Source organism: Heterodontus francisci, chromosome 26, assembly GCF_036365525.1.
Source record: "Heterodontus francisci isolate sHetFra1 chromosome 26, sHetFra1.hap1, whole genome shotgun sequence".
Classification (NCBI taxonomy): Eukaryota; Metazoa; Chordata; class Chondrichthyes; order Heterodontiformes; family Heterodontidae; genus Heterodontus; species Heterodontus francisci.
The window spans coordinates 43,556,745-43,573,526 of NC_090396.1; the positions used below are offsets into that span (position 1 = coordinate 43,556,745).

Below are 16,782 nucleotides of genomic sequence, written 5' to 3' on the forward strand. Positions count from 1 at the left end.
CCCTCTGATTAGATGTTCATATAATTTGTCTGTCTGGCAGGCAAGCATTCTCAAGTCACAGGGACCTAAGTTGCACCAAGTATCCCATGGTTCCCTATGCCAGTCTCCCCGACAGACTCCCTTTTGGCCCTTGGCCAGCGCCTGGCCCAAGGTAGCTATTACACTAGGTCCTCTGCCCGTCGAATAATCCAGGGATCCTCCTGGTTTCGATGTGCTTCGGATCCTTCCCTAGCATCCTCTTATGACCTCACCTGTATCCTAGTGACCAGGCTTGGTCTGGGATTGATACTTTGTATTATGCTACATAAATTACAGCAATTTTAGTCAAGCCTGCCGTACTCCCGGGGTACACCACTTCAGTCCTCCCTTTTGGCCCTAGGCGACTAGCAAGATAGCCAACTAACTCTAAGTGCTCCTTGCTCCATCACTGTTGGCCAGACTGGTGGTTAGATTTTCACAGTCATATTTTCTAAATTATGTCTAACATCTCAATTTAGGTGCCAGGATACAACATTCAACCATAAGTCCGATAGCAATTAGCAACTGCACCACCACCAGTACATGGGAATCAATTCTAATCGAGGGGTGAATGTCCACCCTAATACCCCAGTCCCAAGCTGCTTCCCACCACGATGTGTCTTCCAGTTCGGCTACCACATCCTCTCCCAGTTGCTTGATCTTCTGTTGGATTCAGTGATATTACTTCATTGCTGTCTGGGCCATTTCCCTCACCTTCAGTAGATGTTCCAGAGTTTAGGGATTCACTTCCCTTCAGGAAGCAGGTATCTCAACAAGTCCACCATTAGATCATCGGTTATGCTCATCCACTCCCTACGGGAGGCCGGATGTGAGCTTTCGCCAAATGTCCGATTGGCGTTGGGGCCTGGGGGTGGAACTGGTATTAAGGTTCTGGTACTGTTATTGAGGTTCGCTGGTGGTCATGCAGTATTCGCCTTCTCCACGATGTGCCATCTGCATTGTTGGTTCATGGCAGGCGCTGGAAATTTCAAGGGTACAATTTAGGGTGGTATTAAAACCATGCGTGGCTCTCATCCCTATCCCTATGGAATGAGGACAGACAACATTATACCCTACACCCAGCCAGCGAGATCCCATAAAGAGAGAATCTCTCTGGGTCGTGTATTTGGGTGCGAAGTAGTACTTTGGCCAATTGCTGTCTCCCATGATCCCTGTATTCTCTACCCCAAGAAGGGTTTGGATGCCCCTGGTTCTTTAGTGTTTTGTTAGCCTGTTGGTTAAATTCAAATCTAACGTAAATTCCATTTAAACATTGCTTTACTCAACATGATTTAGAAGTCAGCAAGCTTATTATAGCTAACAACCGTAATTCATTAATAAATACCAACTGGCTCTACATAATTATTCTAGCAATTCAATATTTTTACATTAAGAGTGTTACGGCCATGTGAGAAAGGTGTCTGGGGTCTTTTACTATCTTCACCTGGTGTTATTGTAACAGGGTTTAATTTTAAACACACTGTGTTTTGAGCTCTGCCTTTGTGAATCCTTGTTCACAGCTTTCCAATTATAAGGCAAAGAAATCAGCACACCAGGTTTTCTTAGGTTTAAAGAAGAAAAGCAAACTTTATTAAAACTTAAACTTAAACTCTAAAATAGTTAACGCTTGTGGATATACGACGTGCCCACGCTAGCATGCACATGCGATACCCACATGCAAATAGGGACAGAAAAGACCAGAAGAAAAATAAAATGGAGAGGTTTGAGGCAGTCTCTAAAAGGGGGTTTCTTGTTACTGTTTCTGTTTCCAGCTTGCCATCGAGTCTTTGATTGTAGACAGCTCTTACTTTTCGTTGGGGCCCAGTATTCTTCTTAAACCTTGTTCACTGTAGGAGACTTTTCTCTCTTGTGGTTCATATGTCTTCAATGGTTTCCGAAGCTGCTGAGAGCGAGATGAAAGCAGACAGGAGAGAAGTGTTCTCAGTCCAGGTGCTGACACTACTCTGATTTCAAAATTCTGTTGGAAGCTCAAAATCAAAAAACTCCAACAGTCAGTCATGTAACCAAATTGGCTGGACTACATCTGCTTGTGTATTCCGCCATCTTAGTAATTAACCTGGAATGCTTCAACGTCTGGTAAACAAAAGTCCATTGTGGATTAAAATTGGAGCAAGGAATAGCTCCTTTGTCGTTTGAAGTACTTGTCCGTTGTTATGCTAATGTCTCTCTCCAGCCAAAGTCTCCAATTGATTTTTAAAGCAAGTTTTTTCTTCACCATCAGCAGTTCAAAATCAATGTTCATATGGCGAAATTAATTTTCCTCACTCTTGGCAGATGGGGATTTGCCTGACAACTCCACACCCAGGGGAATGAAATGTGATTTGAAAAAAAACGATGCAGTTCATTACAGGGTTTGAGAGAAACATAAGATACAGAAAGAAAAACCATGCATTTCTCTCATTCATTTCCATTCATTCACCAATCTAAAGCCTATTAAAAATGGTCTTTTCTGTGTGCCAGGGCTGTTTTAATTTTCCCTTTTTTTCTCAGGAAAGTTAGCAGTGGGCGGATCTATCCTGAATTCTCTGAGTCATGCAAAGACTTTTGACTTCAGGGGATGGGTGGATCCCTTTTCCTCTGACTGTGGGGGAGGAGTCTTTGTTACTCTCCCCTTTGTTCTCAGGGACACTCCTACCTGCAGGTATTTGTGCAGACTTAACTGCACGCTCCTGTGACACTTCGACTAGGTGAGGCATTACCCTCACGGTTTCTCTGCCCCCTAGCGGTCTCTCTTTGTTTCTGCAGGTTCCTATAAATGCTGTTAGCAATTCTGGTGGGGTGCTTCTAGAGTCTGCATTTACATAGGAGGATGTGGGGTCTAACGTTTCACATTTTTTGGGGTTGGTTGACCAAACAGTAGGGGTTTTCATCTGGAATTCTTCCCTGACTTCCTTTGACCTGCCCTCTTGGTCACTTGTTTCCCTTCTCTTTCTAACCTTTTGCCAGCCGTGTGCCTGCCTCTCCCTTTTATTCTCGGCGGGGTCCCTTACAGTTCATCACCCCTGCTGGGGGTTCCTCCTAACAGGACTTAGGGGTGCAGGTTTCACTGTAGGTTGGGGTTTCCCCTCAACCTGGCACATGTGGCAACTCCTGCAGTACTCCAGCACATCTTTGTGGATTTTGGCCTGTCAAACTGCTGTCTTATGCGGGTTTTGGTCTTTCGTATACCAGTGTGTACAGCCACAATAGTCTGCTCGGCCCTTCTTAATATTTCTCCCTGGTACCTCTGCGGCACCACTAACTGGTCCACTCCTTGCCCTCAGGTCTGTGAGGAGAACTCCATTTCCTCATCAGTACCTCATTCCTTAAATAGTAGAAATCAGGGACTCCCTGTGCTTCAATTTCAGACTGGGCAGCCTGTGCCACCTCTCGCAATACTGGGTCGGCTCACTGAGCCTCACCTGGGGAAAATCCATTTAATTCATTCCCTGGGTCTCCTAACTTTCCAAAGAAAATCTCGGACAGGCAGACCTCATGTTCATTTGCCTGCAGTGCTAATGCAGTCTCCTCTGGGGGAGCTGGTTTGATCATGGCCTGATCCACTACACCTTCAGGGACTCTGCAGGGGACCGTCTCCTGTCATTGCCCTGTGTCTCTGACCACCTGCGGTCTTTCTTTAACTACTGTGGGGGGCTACCACCTTCACCCCCGCCAGGTCATTACCTAGGAGCAGGTCAACCCCGTCCACAGGCAAACTAGGGAGAATCTCTACGGTCACTGGTCCCGAAACTAGGTCGCAATCCAGGTGCACCCGATGTACAGGTACAGGCATACACTGCCCTCCAATACCATTCACCACCATTCTGGTGTTCACTGCACTCTCTGGGGGAAAGGTCAGGCCTTTTCCCAGCAGAAGGGGTCTGGTGGCCCCTGTGTCCCTGTGAATTACTATGGGCTTGCTTGCCCCACTCGAGGGATATGGGGTTACTTTCCCTTCAAATACAAAACCCTGATAACCTTCAGGAATCCTATTAACTTTTCCTGCACTGGCCATAGTAAGCTTTCTGGGTTGCATTCTTACTGCAGTCAAAGCCACTGCTTGTTCTGTGTTTTCCATCAGGGTCCCATCTGTACTGAGGTACTGTGCCCTGATTAACCCTACCAGTTTTCCCTTTAGTTTCCAGCAGTCGGCTTTTAAATGCCCTGCCTTATTACAATGGAAGCACACAGGTCTCTGGGTCTCACTCTTGCTCACAGCACATCTTTTTTGGCTGGAGGAGGGACCCTGTGTCTTCTGCTTTCCTTTCTCTTCCAGGATTGCCTGGGTGCATATCACCTTCCCACCCTTTGTCATTATCGGGTTTGTGGGGGTGATTAGGAAATGTTCTCCCCTGGGAAACCGACTTATAAATTAAGCACTCATTGGCCAGAACGGCCGCTTGCCAGGCTCCCTGAACCCATTGGTCCTCTCCATGCGTCTTTCTTGAGAATGGAGGAGAGTTTTTAAATACCTCTAACAGGAATACTTCTCTAAGAGTCACATAGCTGAGATATATTTTTGAAGCCCTCAGCCACTGGTCAAAAGCCAGCGGCTTACTTCTTTCAAACTCCAGATAAGTTTGATTGGCTTGCTTTTTGAGGGTTCTAAACTTTTGGTGATAGGCTTCGGGTACTAATTCATATGTCCCGAGGATAGCATTTTTGGTCCGTTAATAATTTAATGAACTCTCATCTTGCAACATGGAATAAACCTCATGGGCTTTTCCAGTTCGTTTCCTTTGCAATAAGAGAGACCAGGTCTCAGTTGATCATTTTAGCTGCTTGCTAGTTTCTCAAAAGACACAAAAAACATTTCCCCATCTTCCTCATTGAATTTTGGAATTAATTGAGCAAGTTTTAGCAATCTTGTACCCAGCCCTGAATTATGCTCTTCCATATTGGCCATGCTTTCACTGGGGTTACTTTGTCGCCCCCTAGCTAAGCCGCGTCAGCACTCTCTCTTCGGATTCTTTCCAGAATATTCTTTTTCTCTCTCTCTCTTTTGCCTCTCTCTTTTCCTCTCCTGTCTTTCTATTTCTTCACGTTCCTTTTTTGAAGGTTCATTCTCCCTCTCCTGCATCTCTCTCTCTCTTTCCTGTCTTTCTCTCTCTCTCTCTCTCTCGTTCCTCTAATTTAAGTTTCCTTTGTTCCAATTTTAACTTTGCTAGCAGTACCCTGTCTGGGTCTGCTTCTAACACTGCTTCTGCATCTTCAGATTCAAGGGAAAAATGATTGGCCACTAGTCTTAGGAGATCAGATTTCCTAGCCTTGCCATGTACGGTGATCCCATGCTGCTCAGCCATTTTTCTCACCTCTTCCATAGATAGTGCTTTTACCTTATCCCAAGATACTTCACCCTGGCTTGGAGATCTGTTAGCTTCAGTTGCAGACATGTTAGTATTCAATCACTCACGACCACAAGAAAACCTGTATTAATCTTGCTGTTTTGAGTGGGAACAATTTGGCGACCCACTTCCACACAGTCACTGCACTGAAACAGGCCCTTCGGCCCACTGTGTCTGTGCCGACCAACAACCACCCATTAACACTAATCCTACATTAATCCCATATTCCCTACTACATTCCCACCATTCTCCTATCACCTACCTACATTAGGGCGGCACAGTGGCGTAAGGGCGGCACAGTGGCTCAGTGGTTAGCACCGCAGCCTCACAGCTCCAGGGACCCAGGTTCGATTCTGGGTACTGCCTGTGTGGAGTTTGCAAGTTCTCCCTGTGACTGCGTGAGTTTTCGTCGGGTGCTCTGGTTTCCTCCCACAGCCAAAGACTTGCAGGTGGTAGGTAAATTGGCCATTGTAAATTGCCCCTAGTGTAGGTAGGTGGTAGGGAATATGAGATTACTGTAGGGTTAGTATAAATGGGTGGTTATTGATCAGCGCAGACTCGGTGGGCTGAAGGGCCTGTTTCAGTGCTGTATCTCTAAATAAATAGGGGCCATTTACAATGGCCAATTTACCTATCAACCTGCAAGTCTTTGGCTGTGGGAGGAAACCGGAGCACCTGGCGGAAACCCACGCGGTCACAGGGAGAAGTTGCAAACTCTGCACAGGCAGTACCCAGAATTGAATCCGGGTCGCTGGAGTTGCGAGGCTGCAGTGCTACCCACTGCGCCACTGTGCACCTCCCCCCGCACCCCCCCCATTTCCAATTTCTCTAATTCATCTGTGGGTAAATTCCGGATGCTAGCACCTAAATTTCTGTTACAACTTGGAGAGATAGGTGTCTATGGGTCTTTTACTGTCTTCACCTGGTCTTATTGTAACAGGGTTTCATTTTTAAACACACTGTTTTTTGAGCTCCCCCTTGTTGAATCCTTGTGCCCCACTTTCCAATTATAAGGCAAAGCAATGAGCACAAACAGGCTTTATTAGGTTTAAAGAAGAAAAGTGACATTTATTAAACTTACTTAAACTCTAATTCGGTTCACGCCTGCAGTTACATGCCGTGCCCCACGCTAGAATGCATACACGATACCCACATGCAAATAGAGACAGGAAAGAGAAGAAAAATAAAATGAAGAGGTTTGAGGCAATCTCTGAAGAGGGTTTTTTTTTACTGTGCTCCGAGCTCGCTGTAGGGTCCATGATTGTAGGTAGTCTTGCTTTTCGTTGGGGCCCAGTATTCTTCTTAAAACTTGTTCACTGTAGGAGATTTTTCTCTCTTGGGGTTCATATGCCTTCAATGGTTTCCAAAGCTGCTGAGAGCGAGATGAGAGCAAACAGGTGTTCTCAGTCCAGGAGCTAATATCCTTATGATTTCAAAATTCTGTTGGAAGCTCAAATTCAAAAAACTCCAACAGTCAGTCAGTCATGTGACCAAATTGGCTTGACTACTGTTTGTGTATTCGGCCATCTTCGTAGTTAATCTGGAATGCTTCAACATCTGGTAATCAAAAGTCAACTGTGGATTAAATTGGAACAGGCAATAGCTCCTTTGTCCTTTGAAGTACTTGTCCGTTAATATACTAATGTCTCTCTCCAGCCAAAGTCTCCAATTGATTTTTGAAGCAAGTTCTTTCTTCACCATCAGCAGTTTAAAATCAATGTTCATATGGCGAAATTAATTTTCTTCATTCTTGGCAGGTGGGGGGGTTTGCCTGACAAGAGTTACAATTGAATCAGTGAATCTGGCGATGCAGTTCAGCCATGAAGCTAGCCAATGTGCTTATGTACACTTATTGGAGTCTAACAACCTCTCTCGTTCAGGATAGAAATAGTGAACAGATTACCCAAAATGGGACCCTGCAGTCAACGTTCACATTGGTTAGACAATTTAATAACAAATAACTTGAATAAAACTTAATCCAACAAGTAACGCATACAGATAGAATAGGAGTTATAAAGTTAGAACAACAGTGGATGATACTGATGCTAGATTTATGCATGACTGCTTTAAGTATAGAGGGAACCTTCATTGCCACACTTTGCAAATTCAGGCACTGCTGTTCTCCATTCCCAACTGCCCTGAGCTACTCCTTAGGCATACTAATTTGTTAACCGTGACATTTAATGTTCCACGCGCCCGATCGCAGTCTGCATTGCTAAAGTTCTTATCAAACAGGCCTTGTTGGGTCCCCCAGTCAACCGACTTGATTCCTTCTGCGATCGTGGTTGCCAGACATATCAGCAGTACTGTGGTTTTCCATGGTCCTGTAAAGAGAGAACATGGCAGACGCCGGTCATCACCAGTTAGTCCTTACTATTCTTTGCCTTTCCATACCCGTTGATCTGTGTCCAGTGTTTCCACTTGCCTTTTCCTTCCACATCCACATGTACAAGTCATCGGGACCTCGTAAGGTCCTTGCCAGTGAGATGATAAGCCTGGTTTTGCAAGTAAGACCCGAACAATCACTTGATCCCCTACTCCTGGCAACTTTTCTTTGACCTTTAGAATAAATGGGCGGCAAAGTGGCACAGTGGTTAGCACCGCAGCCTCACAGCTCCAGGGACCCAGGTTCAATTCTGGGTACTGTCTGTGTGGAGTTTGCAAGTTCTCCCTGTGACTGCGTGGGTTTTCACCGGGTGCTCCAGTTTCCTCCCACAGCCAAAGACTTGCAAGTGATAGGTAAAATTGGCCATTGTAAATTGCCCCTAGTGTAGGTAGGTGGTAGGGAATATGGGATTACTGTAGGGTTAGTATAAATGGGTGGTTGTTGGGCAGCACAGACTCGGTGGCCAAAGGGCCTGTTTCAGTGCTGTATCTCTAAATAAAATAAATAAATAAAACTTTCAAGTTCTGATGTTCCCGACTTGACCACGTTTGAATTGCGTCTTCTTTAACTTGCTGCAAAAGTTTGAAAGGCTAAAACTGGGTTTCTGCCGGACTTTTACAAGGCTCCGGACTGATATTTATGTTTGGAAAACAAACTGGAGCTTCATCCCCAGTTGCCAATAATTTGTGCCATTATGTCTCAGATTTAAAATTGCACTGAAAATCACAAATTCAAGCACACAAACATCATGTGCCCAAATAAAATACACCCACAGACAGAAAAGAGAAGCACGTGCGTTTAAAGGAAGGGAAACAGAAATAAATCAATTACGTCAATGATCTCAATTCGCCTTTCTTCAAATGTCTTCAACAATAATAATTAGAAACTAATGGAAAAAGATAAACTCTCACAAGCAGACTATCACCAAGAATTTACGCAGCAGCCTTTCACAGTCATTCTTTGATGGGTACTCTGAACTAGCTGATATGTGTCTGCTTTTCTGAGGCCCATAGCCCTAATTACCCAAGTCTTCATTTCGTCCCAGGTGCCTTGAGCCATTTTCCCTTCCTCTGGTCGGACTGAGTAAATCTCGCTCCTGCTCAGCTTCACTACACCTCTGCTTCAACAATCTCTCATCTGCCTCCCTCTTTTCCCTTTCCCTTTGATATATCTGCACAATATGCCTTCAGGAACTCCACTTCCCCGGCCCACCAAGTTGTCTCTTCGATATGTCTGGGTCATTCCTCGTCTCATTTATCCCTTCCTTTCTGTAATTGACTCTTTATCCTGTCAACTATGTCACACCTATCTTCCTTCTCTTTCCTTAATGTACTCAATTCTAACTACGACTGTCTACGCTTTTCCTCCTGCTGCTTACACTTAGCCTGATACACCAACAGCCAGACTGCTTTAATTTGTCTGTCTTTACATGTGGACCCCTGCATTTACTGTTCTGCCTCACCGACAGGGTCGTCCGAAATCTGTACAACGTGGACCACTGAACGCACAAAGAGACCAAACACCAACATAGACACACACACACACACACACACACACACACACACACACACACACACACACACACACACACACACACACACACACACACACACACACACACACACACACACACACGTTTTTCTTGACCTTTCAACAGCATTTTAGACTACTGTGGTACATCCAATGTAATTTCCACCAATCGTTTCCTGAAACTTGTTTCTATCTCTGGACTTGTTTCTGGACTGGCTGTTAATTTGTTTCTGCTTTTGGGAATGTTTGTGGACTCGCCGGCAGAGTCCCATAAAAGAATTGATTATGATCCTAATTGTCTTATCGTTCTGATCTTTCTTTTGGCCCTTCCACCATGCTCTTTGTGCTTCTGGGGGGGTCATTAGATTTCCACCCATCTTTTTTTCATTTTACTGGTCAAGTTCTCATCTACTATAAACTTGGTAAGGGACCCCTCCAGTCCTCAATCTAGACCTTCTGCGCTATTGGTCATTCTGTCAGGATGTGGTCTGCCCAAGTGGTATTGACCTACAGGATACCCTTTAAATCCCCTGCGCAGCTCGACCTCTTGTGAAGGTCTGCTTTGCAGTCTCTCTCAGCGCGATCTCCTAGATGATAACAGCCTTTGGGATACCTCTAAATCTCCTGCGCGGCTTCACCTACTATGTGGCTCTGCATTGCGGCTTTCTTAGCATGGCTCTCTGCCTGGTTCTCTCAACTCACGACCAACTACCCTGACGCACTTTTTGATCGCTCGGCACGCAAGTCTCCAGGCGTTGGTTCTTTGATTCCCACTTAAATACCAGTGCCACAACTGCGAGGTAGACGTTTCCTAAATTTGGGTGGTAAAATAAAAGGTGCTCACCCCTTGATTGGTCTCCTCACTGTCGTGGTCCTGATGTGGTGTATCCTGCTGACTACACCAAGTGTAAGGGTGAGGGCTTGCCCCGGTACCCAAAAACGCCTCGAGAGTCAGATGTCTTGTACAAACGAGCGATCTTTATTTATGAGCTGCAAGGAGAAGTCCTACTGTCATGAATGATGGTAGGGGTTCTGCTAGTACATTGTTCCAGTAGTCATTTTATACAGTTTTACAGGAGGTTTACTTGGTAAACTGTTTCTTAATTACATCGTCTCCCATCTATTGCCTTCCCTGATCTCATCCTACCTTGGTTATATTATTCACCTCGTCAACTTCTTGATTACCCTATTCATAGGATTCTTAGACTATTCATAGGATTCGGGTGTCTTCCTCCTGAGCTCATTACCTTCTGATTAGGTATTCATATAGTTTGTGCGTCAAGCAGGCAAGCTGTCTCAAGTTACTGGGACCTAAGTTACGCCAAATATCCCATGGTTCCCTATGCCAGTCTCCCTTACACTATCAGCAGATCTAATACCTACCATGATACCAACATTTCCAATAGCCATGGACGAACCCAGCAGGTGTTACATCAGTACATGTTCAGTGAGGAAATTAGCATTAAGGCATTAAAAGGCATTAAGTAAGAATCCCAATGCCCTGTAACTTCTGCTAATTATGGCATGATTTGTCAACTGAAATTAAATTGGTTTAATAACTGCGTAACTTATAGTTTTTGATATCTTCATTTCACTGGAGAATCCATTCACTTCTAAATCCAAAATACTTGTAACCTGCAAATTGTTTAAAAAGCTATGTTGTCCAGATAATCATTCCAATGTTGTCATTGTTCTTGATATTAAAATGTTAGCAGCAAAAAAAACATATATATCTTGATCTAATTTTACGATAGCATGGTTAGTCTTCTACTGCTTTGACGTTGCATTGTCCAATTACTTGACGCGCCCAACCATATCTCTTGGTAATAGTGAGTCAGATGTGTAGTTTTCATACTAATCAGAAGATCATTCGGAATTCTATTCCATCCACAGGAAAGCTCAGATTAATGTCAATTGATATTGCACAAAAATGGGCACGTGAAGCTACCTATGACCTATGTTGTCTGATGCAACATAAATGACTGACGACCTGGCCTATTGATTCCTATGGCTGTTGCCTGTAGGACACCAATTCCAGGCGGTGAATTCGAAAATTCACTCGTAATCAGAGCTGATCTTCTAACACTCTCCATATCTTTGCGGGATCTTTCTGGTCCTCATCAGATAGTCCAGAGATGTTAATTCTATGTAATCCCTCATTTCTAACTGTTATTAGTATTTTTATATCCTGTTTTTCTAGTTCTACAATTACTTGGTCTGTGAAACAAAACTGCATTCTCTGTTTGAAAAGTTGGAACTCAGATAGGATATCCATGGCCTTCCAGTTCGTGCTGGGAAATTTGGTATCCATATTTCTGCTGTTCTTTTGCTTTAAGACTTATTCTATGACTCTGCACTGTTTCCCTTTCAGAGACTCTCTGTTATTTATACTAGCTGCTTTGATTGACAGGAACAAGTGTTTGCTAGTACTGTGTGTTTATCTTGCTTCCAGCACTTAAGCCTGTTTTGTTTACACAGCTGTTCAATAGGGCAGTTCAATGGGCTTTTTTTAGAGAGTTTTTATGTTCTTCACACTCAAGTGGTTTTACTGTGGCTTTGTGAATGGAAGCTCTTATTCATGCTTGAGTAGTTTAATGTTTTTTTAACTCTGGCTTCACGGATGAAGGTTCTGCAGTGATCTGGGTTTTCCCACATTTTTTCTAACTCCTGTAATGGCACCGATATCGATCAGCTCAGGAAAGGTTTGGTCTTCCTCATTTTTTTTTTCTACAGGGACCGTTTGAACAAAAAATCTTTTGATGCCATCAAAGCTAATTTTTAAAACAATATCCCTCGGCCCTTGGCACAATGACTCACATGATTTTTTTGCAGCTTGCTGTTCTGTGCTCTGTCTTCTTCAGCGTGAGATAAATTCTTCTTTACTCACCGAGATGAGTGCTTGACTTAAGAGATGGTGCAGGGGGGAGGGCTTTAGTTTCCTGGATCACCGGGTCTGTTTCTAGTCGGACGGGTTGCACCTGAACCCCAACGAGACCAACATCCTTGCAGGGAGGTTGTGGGGGTGGGGGGGACTTAAGCTAATTTGGCAGGCGGAAACGATACAGAGTGCAGGTACAGTAGGGGGTGATGCACAGCCAAATATAGAAAAGAAACTAAGTCAGTCTGGAAGGTAGAGCAAATATAGACCTGTTAAGGCACAAGCGAATAATGCAAGGCTGGATTGCATCTATTTTAAGGCAAGGAGTCTTACACGTAAGGGCGATGAATTGAGGGCGTTGGTTAACACATGGGAATATGATATTATTGCTATCACAGCGACATGGTTGAGGGAAGGGTAGGACAGGCAGCTTAATATTCCAGAATATCGAGTCTTCAGGAGTGACAGCAGGGGGGTGTAAAAGAGGAGGTGGCATTGCACTATTGATCAAGGAGTCAATTACTGCAGTAAGGAGGGATGATATCTTAGAAGGTTCCTCAAATGAGACCATATGAGTAGAACTGAAAAAACAAAAAGGGGGCAATCACTTGGCTGGGAATGTACTACAGGCCTCCAAACAGTCAGGGAGAGTTAGAGGAGCAGATATGCAGGCAAATCTCAGAGAGGTGTAAAAATAATAGGGTAATAATAGTAGGAGATTTCAACTTCCCCAATATTAATTGGGATAGTCTTAAAGCAAAAGGCTTAAAGGGGGCAGCATTCTTAAAGTGCATTCAGGAGAGCTTTTTAAGCCAACACGTAGAAAGTCCTACAATAGAAGGGGTGGTACTGGACCTAATCCTAGGGAATGAAGCTGGACAAGTGGTAGAAGTGTCAGTGGGGGAGCATTTCGGGGATAGTGACCATAACTGTAAGATTTAAGGTAATTATGGAAAAGGACAACGATGGACCGAAAATAAAGGTACTGAATTGGAAGAAGGCAATTTCAATATGATAAAGCAGGATTTGGCCAAAGTGGACTGGGAGCAGCTACTTGTAGGAAAGTCTACATCAGACTAGTGGGAGCCATTCAAAAAGAAAATAGTAAGGGTTCAGGGCCAACATGTTCCCGTAAAGCTGAAGGGTAGGAAAAATAAGTCCAGGGAACACTGGATGTCAAGGGATATAAAGGATTGGATAAGGAAAAAAAAGGAGGCTTATGATAGATTCAGAGGGCTGAAAACAGCGGAGGCCCTAGATGATTATAGATGGTGTAGGGGGGTATTTAAAAAAGTAATTAGGAGAGCGAGGAGAAGGCATGAAAAACACTGGAGGGCGCTTGAAATGCCCTAGCATACAAGGCTACAGACCAACTGCTGGAAAATGGGATTAGAATAGATCGGTGCTTGATGTCCGGCGCAGGCATGGTGGGCCGAAGGGCCTGTTTCTGTATTGTATAACTCTATGACTCTATGGCACTGTTTGAGCCAGTATTTTTCTTGAACTTTCTCTCTACTGGCTGTAGGAAAGATTGTTTTCAGGACTGTTTTAACTTTGCCCTTCAACCTCAGACTTTGTCTTTTCACCACAGCATGTAATGAATTCTTTATGTTGTCTGATGCAACATAAATGAGATGTGTGGAGTCCAATTTGCTGAAGATCATGAACAGGTTTATTACAGCTGAATACTTTATATATAGTACAGAACTATTTACAGATCCGTACTCTGGGTGTTACAATTGCAGCGTTACTCTGGCTCTGAGTCACATGACTGTGTCCTGGCAGTTAGCTCAGTAGCATACAAAGATCTTAAAGAGACATCACTCTTTAAGGCAATCATCCAACAGTTTTCATGCTTACCAGAAGATCATTCGGAATTCTATTCCATCCACAGGAAAGCTCAGTTCAAAGTGAATTGATAATGCACACAATTGCGTACCTAAAGCTACCTCTCTCCTCTCCAAATCTGTAATGATGCAGAAATCATGCCAAACAGAATTTCCTGCCTACAGAAAATTTGAGCTGTGTGACTTAAAACGTTATCACCATGAAGAACACAATTGTTTTCAGGTGTGACCACCACAAAAAATCTAAAGAAGCTGCTGAGCTGTTTCCATAAGTTGTATTCTTGAAGCCACTGTTGTAGCATTTCTACAAGAGTGCAAGAGAATACATGATTCAGGATTAGTCCGTCAGAAATAGAAACTTTACAACGCCTAATGGATTTGTTCCTCCCTTTATCTCTATTTTTTAACAAGTGGAAAGAACAGAAAGTCCTTTTGCAGATGATTGATCAGACATGAACACTTTGAGCTAGGTGTCTGTCGCAGTTTGTATTCCAATGGGAAGAATAAAAGTTCCTTAATATTCTCTAGAAAATACAGTGGGTTCATCCCCCATACTTCCTGAACTAATCAGTAGGTGATGTGTTGTTTGGTGTTCCTGCTAAAGGTGTATAAGCCATTCTTGATGAAAGTGTACAGGCCTAACTGAACTGAATGGCACTTGTGCAGAATTTGCACTGAGGATTCACATACAATTTGGCTTTTCATCCTTTTGTTTTGATTTTCAGATGCCGGATCCGGGTAATTGACACATTTGGCACAGAGCCAGCATACAATTTTGATGATTATGCAAATCTCCATGGTTACCGAACAAACTGGGGCCACTGGAATCTCAACCCGAAGCAATACATGACTATGTTTCGTAAGTAATTACTATATTAATGCTTCAAGAAAAAGGTGATTGGTGCAACAGGTGCATTTCAACACCCCCATGACTGACCATCTTGAGTTCCAACAGTCCGACCATTTTAAAACATTCATATTAATCTTTTCTGAATTTACTATAGATATTCTGTTTCATGTTAAAGTTACAGGGATTGCTGCATTATAAGTTAATACATAATGATGAAAACTGCAGCTTGCTTAAAAGAGTTTATCTTCATTGTAATTGTAGATAAGCTAAATGCTGTAGTTTGTTTTTAATAATCTCTGACTGAGCAAAGTCATTTGTGTCAAAAGCAAATAGCTGGCCCAGCTTTTGAAGAATAGAATATTTAAAAGACTATTATCTCCACCTGATTTCTGACTTTATTAAGCATATTTATTTAGAAAATCAGTTTTCAGTGGACTGTGCTCAGTATTGGTTCACATAAGCTGCTTCAATTTAAAGCTAACTTGATAAGACAAAGTCTCCGTAAGGACATGTTTCTTCCATTTGTGATAGGTTTTTCATTGTAGCTTCCTCTTAGACCTAAATGTAAACATCTATTAACAGTTTATAAACCTATTCTCTGGTTGTTCTATAGTATATGTGGAGTGCTAGGTACTATAGTTTTTTCAATTGGTCACGCACTAATAAACCAGATCCAAAAAGAAATTCCTGGATTATCCGAAAAGGTTAATACAAAACAGAATTATCAACATATTATATATGAATTTCACAGTTCAACATGCTATAAGGTTAGCCTTATTGGCAACCCCATAAATAGGGCCCAAGCCATTTGCTTACCATGTAAGCTTGATGCTGAAATAGGGCGATTCAAAGGCATTCTGCGTGACAATGGCTACCCTGATCAGATCATTTCTCGCTATATATCGCGCAGACGTCTGAAAGGACCTAAGGCCGTAATTTTCGGCCCTGGAAAATGCCCAGTCTACCTCAGGTTACCCTAGAAGGGTAATGTATCCCAAAAATTCGAGCCAGCTGTTTCATGCTGCTACTATGCAGTAGCAGCACGTGTGGTGTTCGCCACTAACAGGATGCTGCCGTGGAGCCAAAAAGACGTCCTGCCTATCACACAAAATGAGTAATGTGATATATGAATTTCAAGATCAGTGTGATGCTAGGTATATAGGCCTTATGTCCCAAAGACTGGCGGATCGTATCAAACAACATGTCCCTTCTGCTGTTCGCAACGGGCAAGGTACAGACCGTACCCAACCAGCCCGTGCTTGCAAAACTCAAACACAGTGTCCAATATTAGATGTGATTCCGTGATTGGACAACATTTGCTAAATAATCCTCTGCGCAGTGGTGCACAGTGGCGCAGTGGTTAGCAGCGCAGCCTCACAGCTCTAGCGACCCGGGTTCAATTCTGGGTACTGCCTGTGTGGAGTTTGCAAGTTCTCCCTGTGTCTGCGTGGGTTTTCTCTGGGTGCTCCGGTTTCCTCCCACAATCCAAAAGACTTGCTGGTTGGTAGGTAAATTGGCCATTATAAATTGCCCCTAGTATAGGTAGGTGGTAGGGAAATATAGAGACAGGTGGGGATGTGGTAGGAATATGGGAAAAGTGTAGGATTAGTATATATGGGTGGTTGATGGTCAGCACAGACTCAGTGGGCCGAAGGGCCTGTTTCAGTGCTGTATCTCTAAACTAAACTAAACTAAATTACGCTGACAACCAATTTAAGATTGTCATTCGGGCTCGCAGTGTGGCGCATTTGCACGTACTGGGAGCTACATATATTAATACACAGGGCCCTGTTGTTTGCAGACAGAAAGAACATGTACACACATTGCAACTATTTCAGCTAACCAAAATAACTGACAGCCATTCACTGGTTCATTCCTCAAGGTAATGCCTGGGCTAATCAGAGTCGAGCTGCCTGTTTTAAATTTCA

General features: G+C 43.5%; 1 protein-coding gene across 2 annotated transcripts in view; it reads left to right on the top strand.

Annotated features, from left to right (window-relative positions):
* LOC137384291 (alpha-1,6-mannosylglycoprotein 6-beta-N-acetylglucosaminyltransferase B-like) overlaps positions 1-16,782 on the top strand; it is a 994,997-nt gene that overhangs the window by 820,126 nt on the left and 158,089 nt on the right. For both annotated transcript variants that reach the window (XM_068058117.1, XM_068058116.1), the window contains one exon: positions 14,730-14,863. In XM_068058117.1, the coding sequence (XP_067914218.1) occupies positions 14,730-14,863 (134 nt within the window). The remainder of the gene's footprint in view (positions 1-14,729; positions 14,864-16,782) is intronic.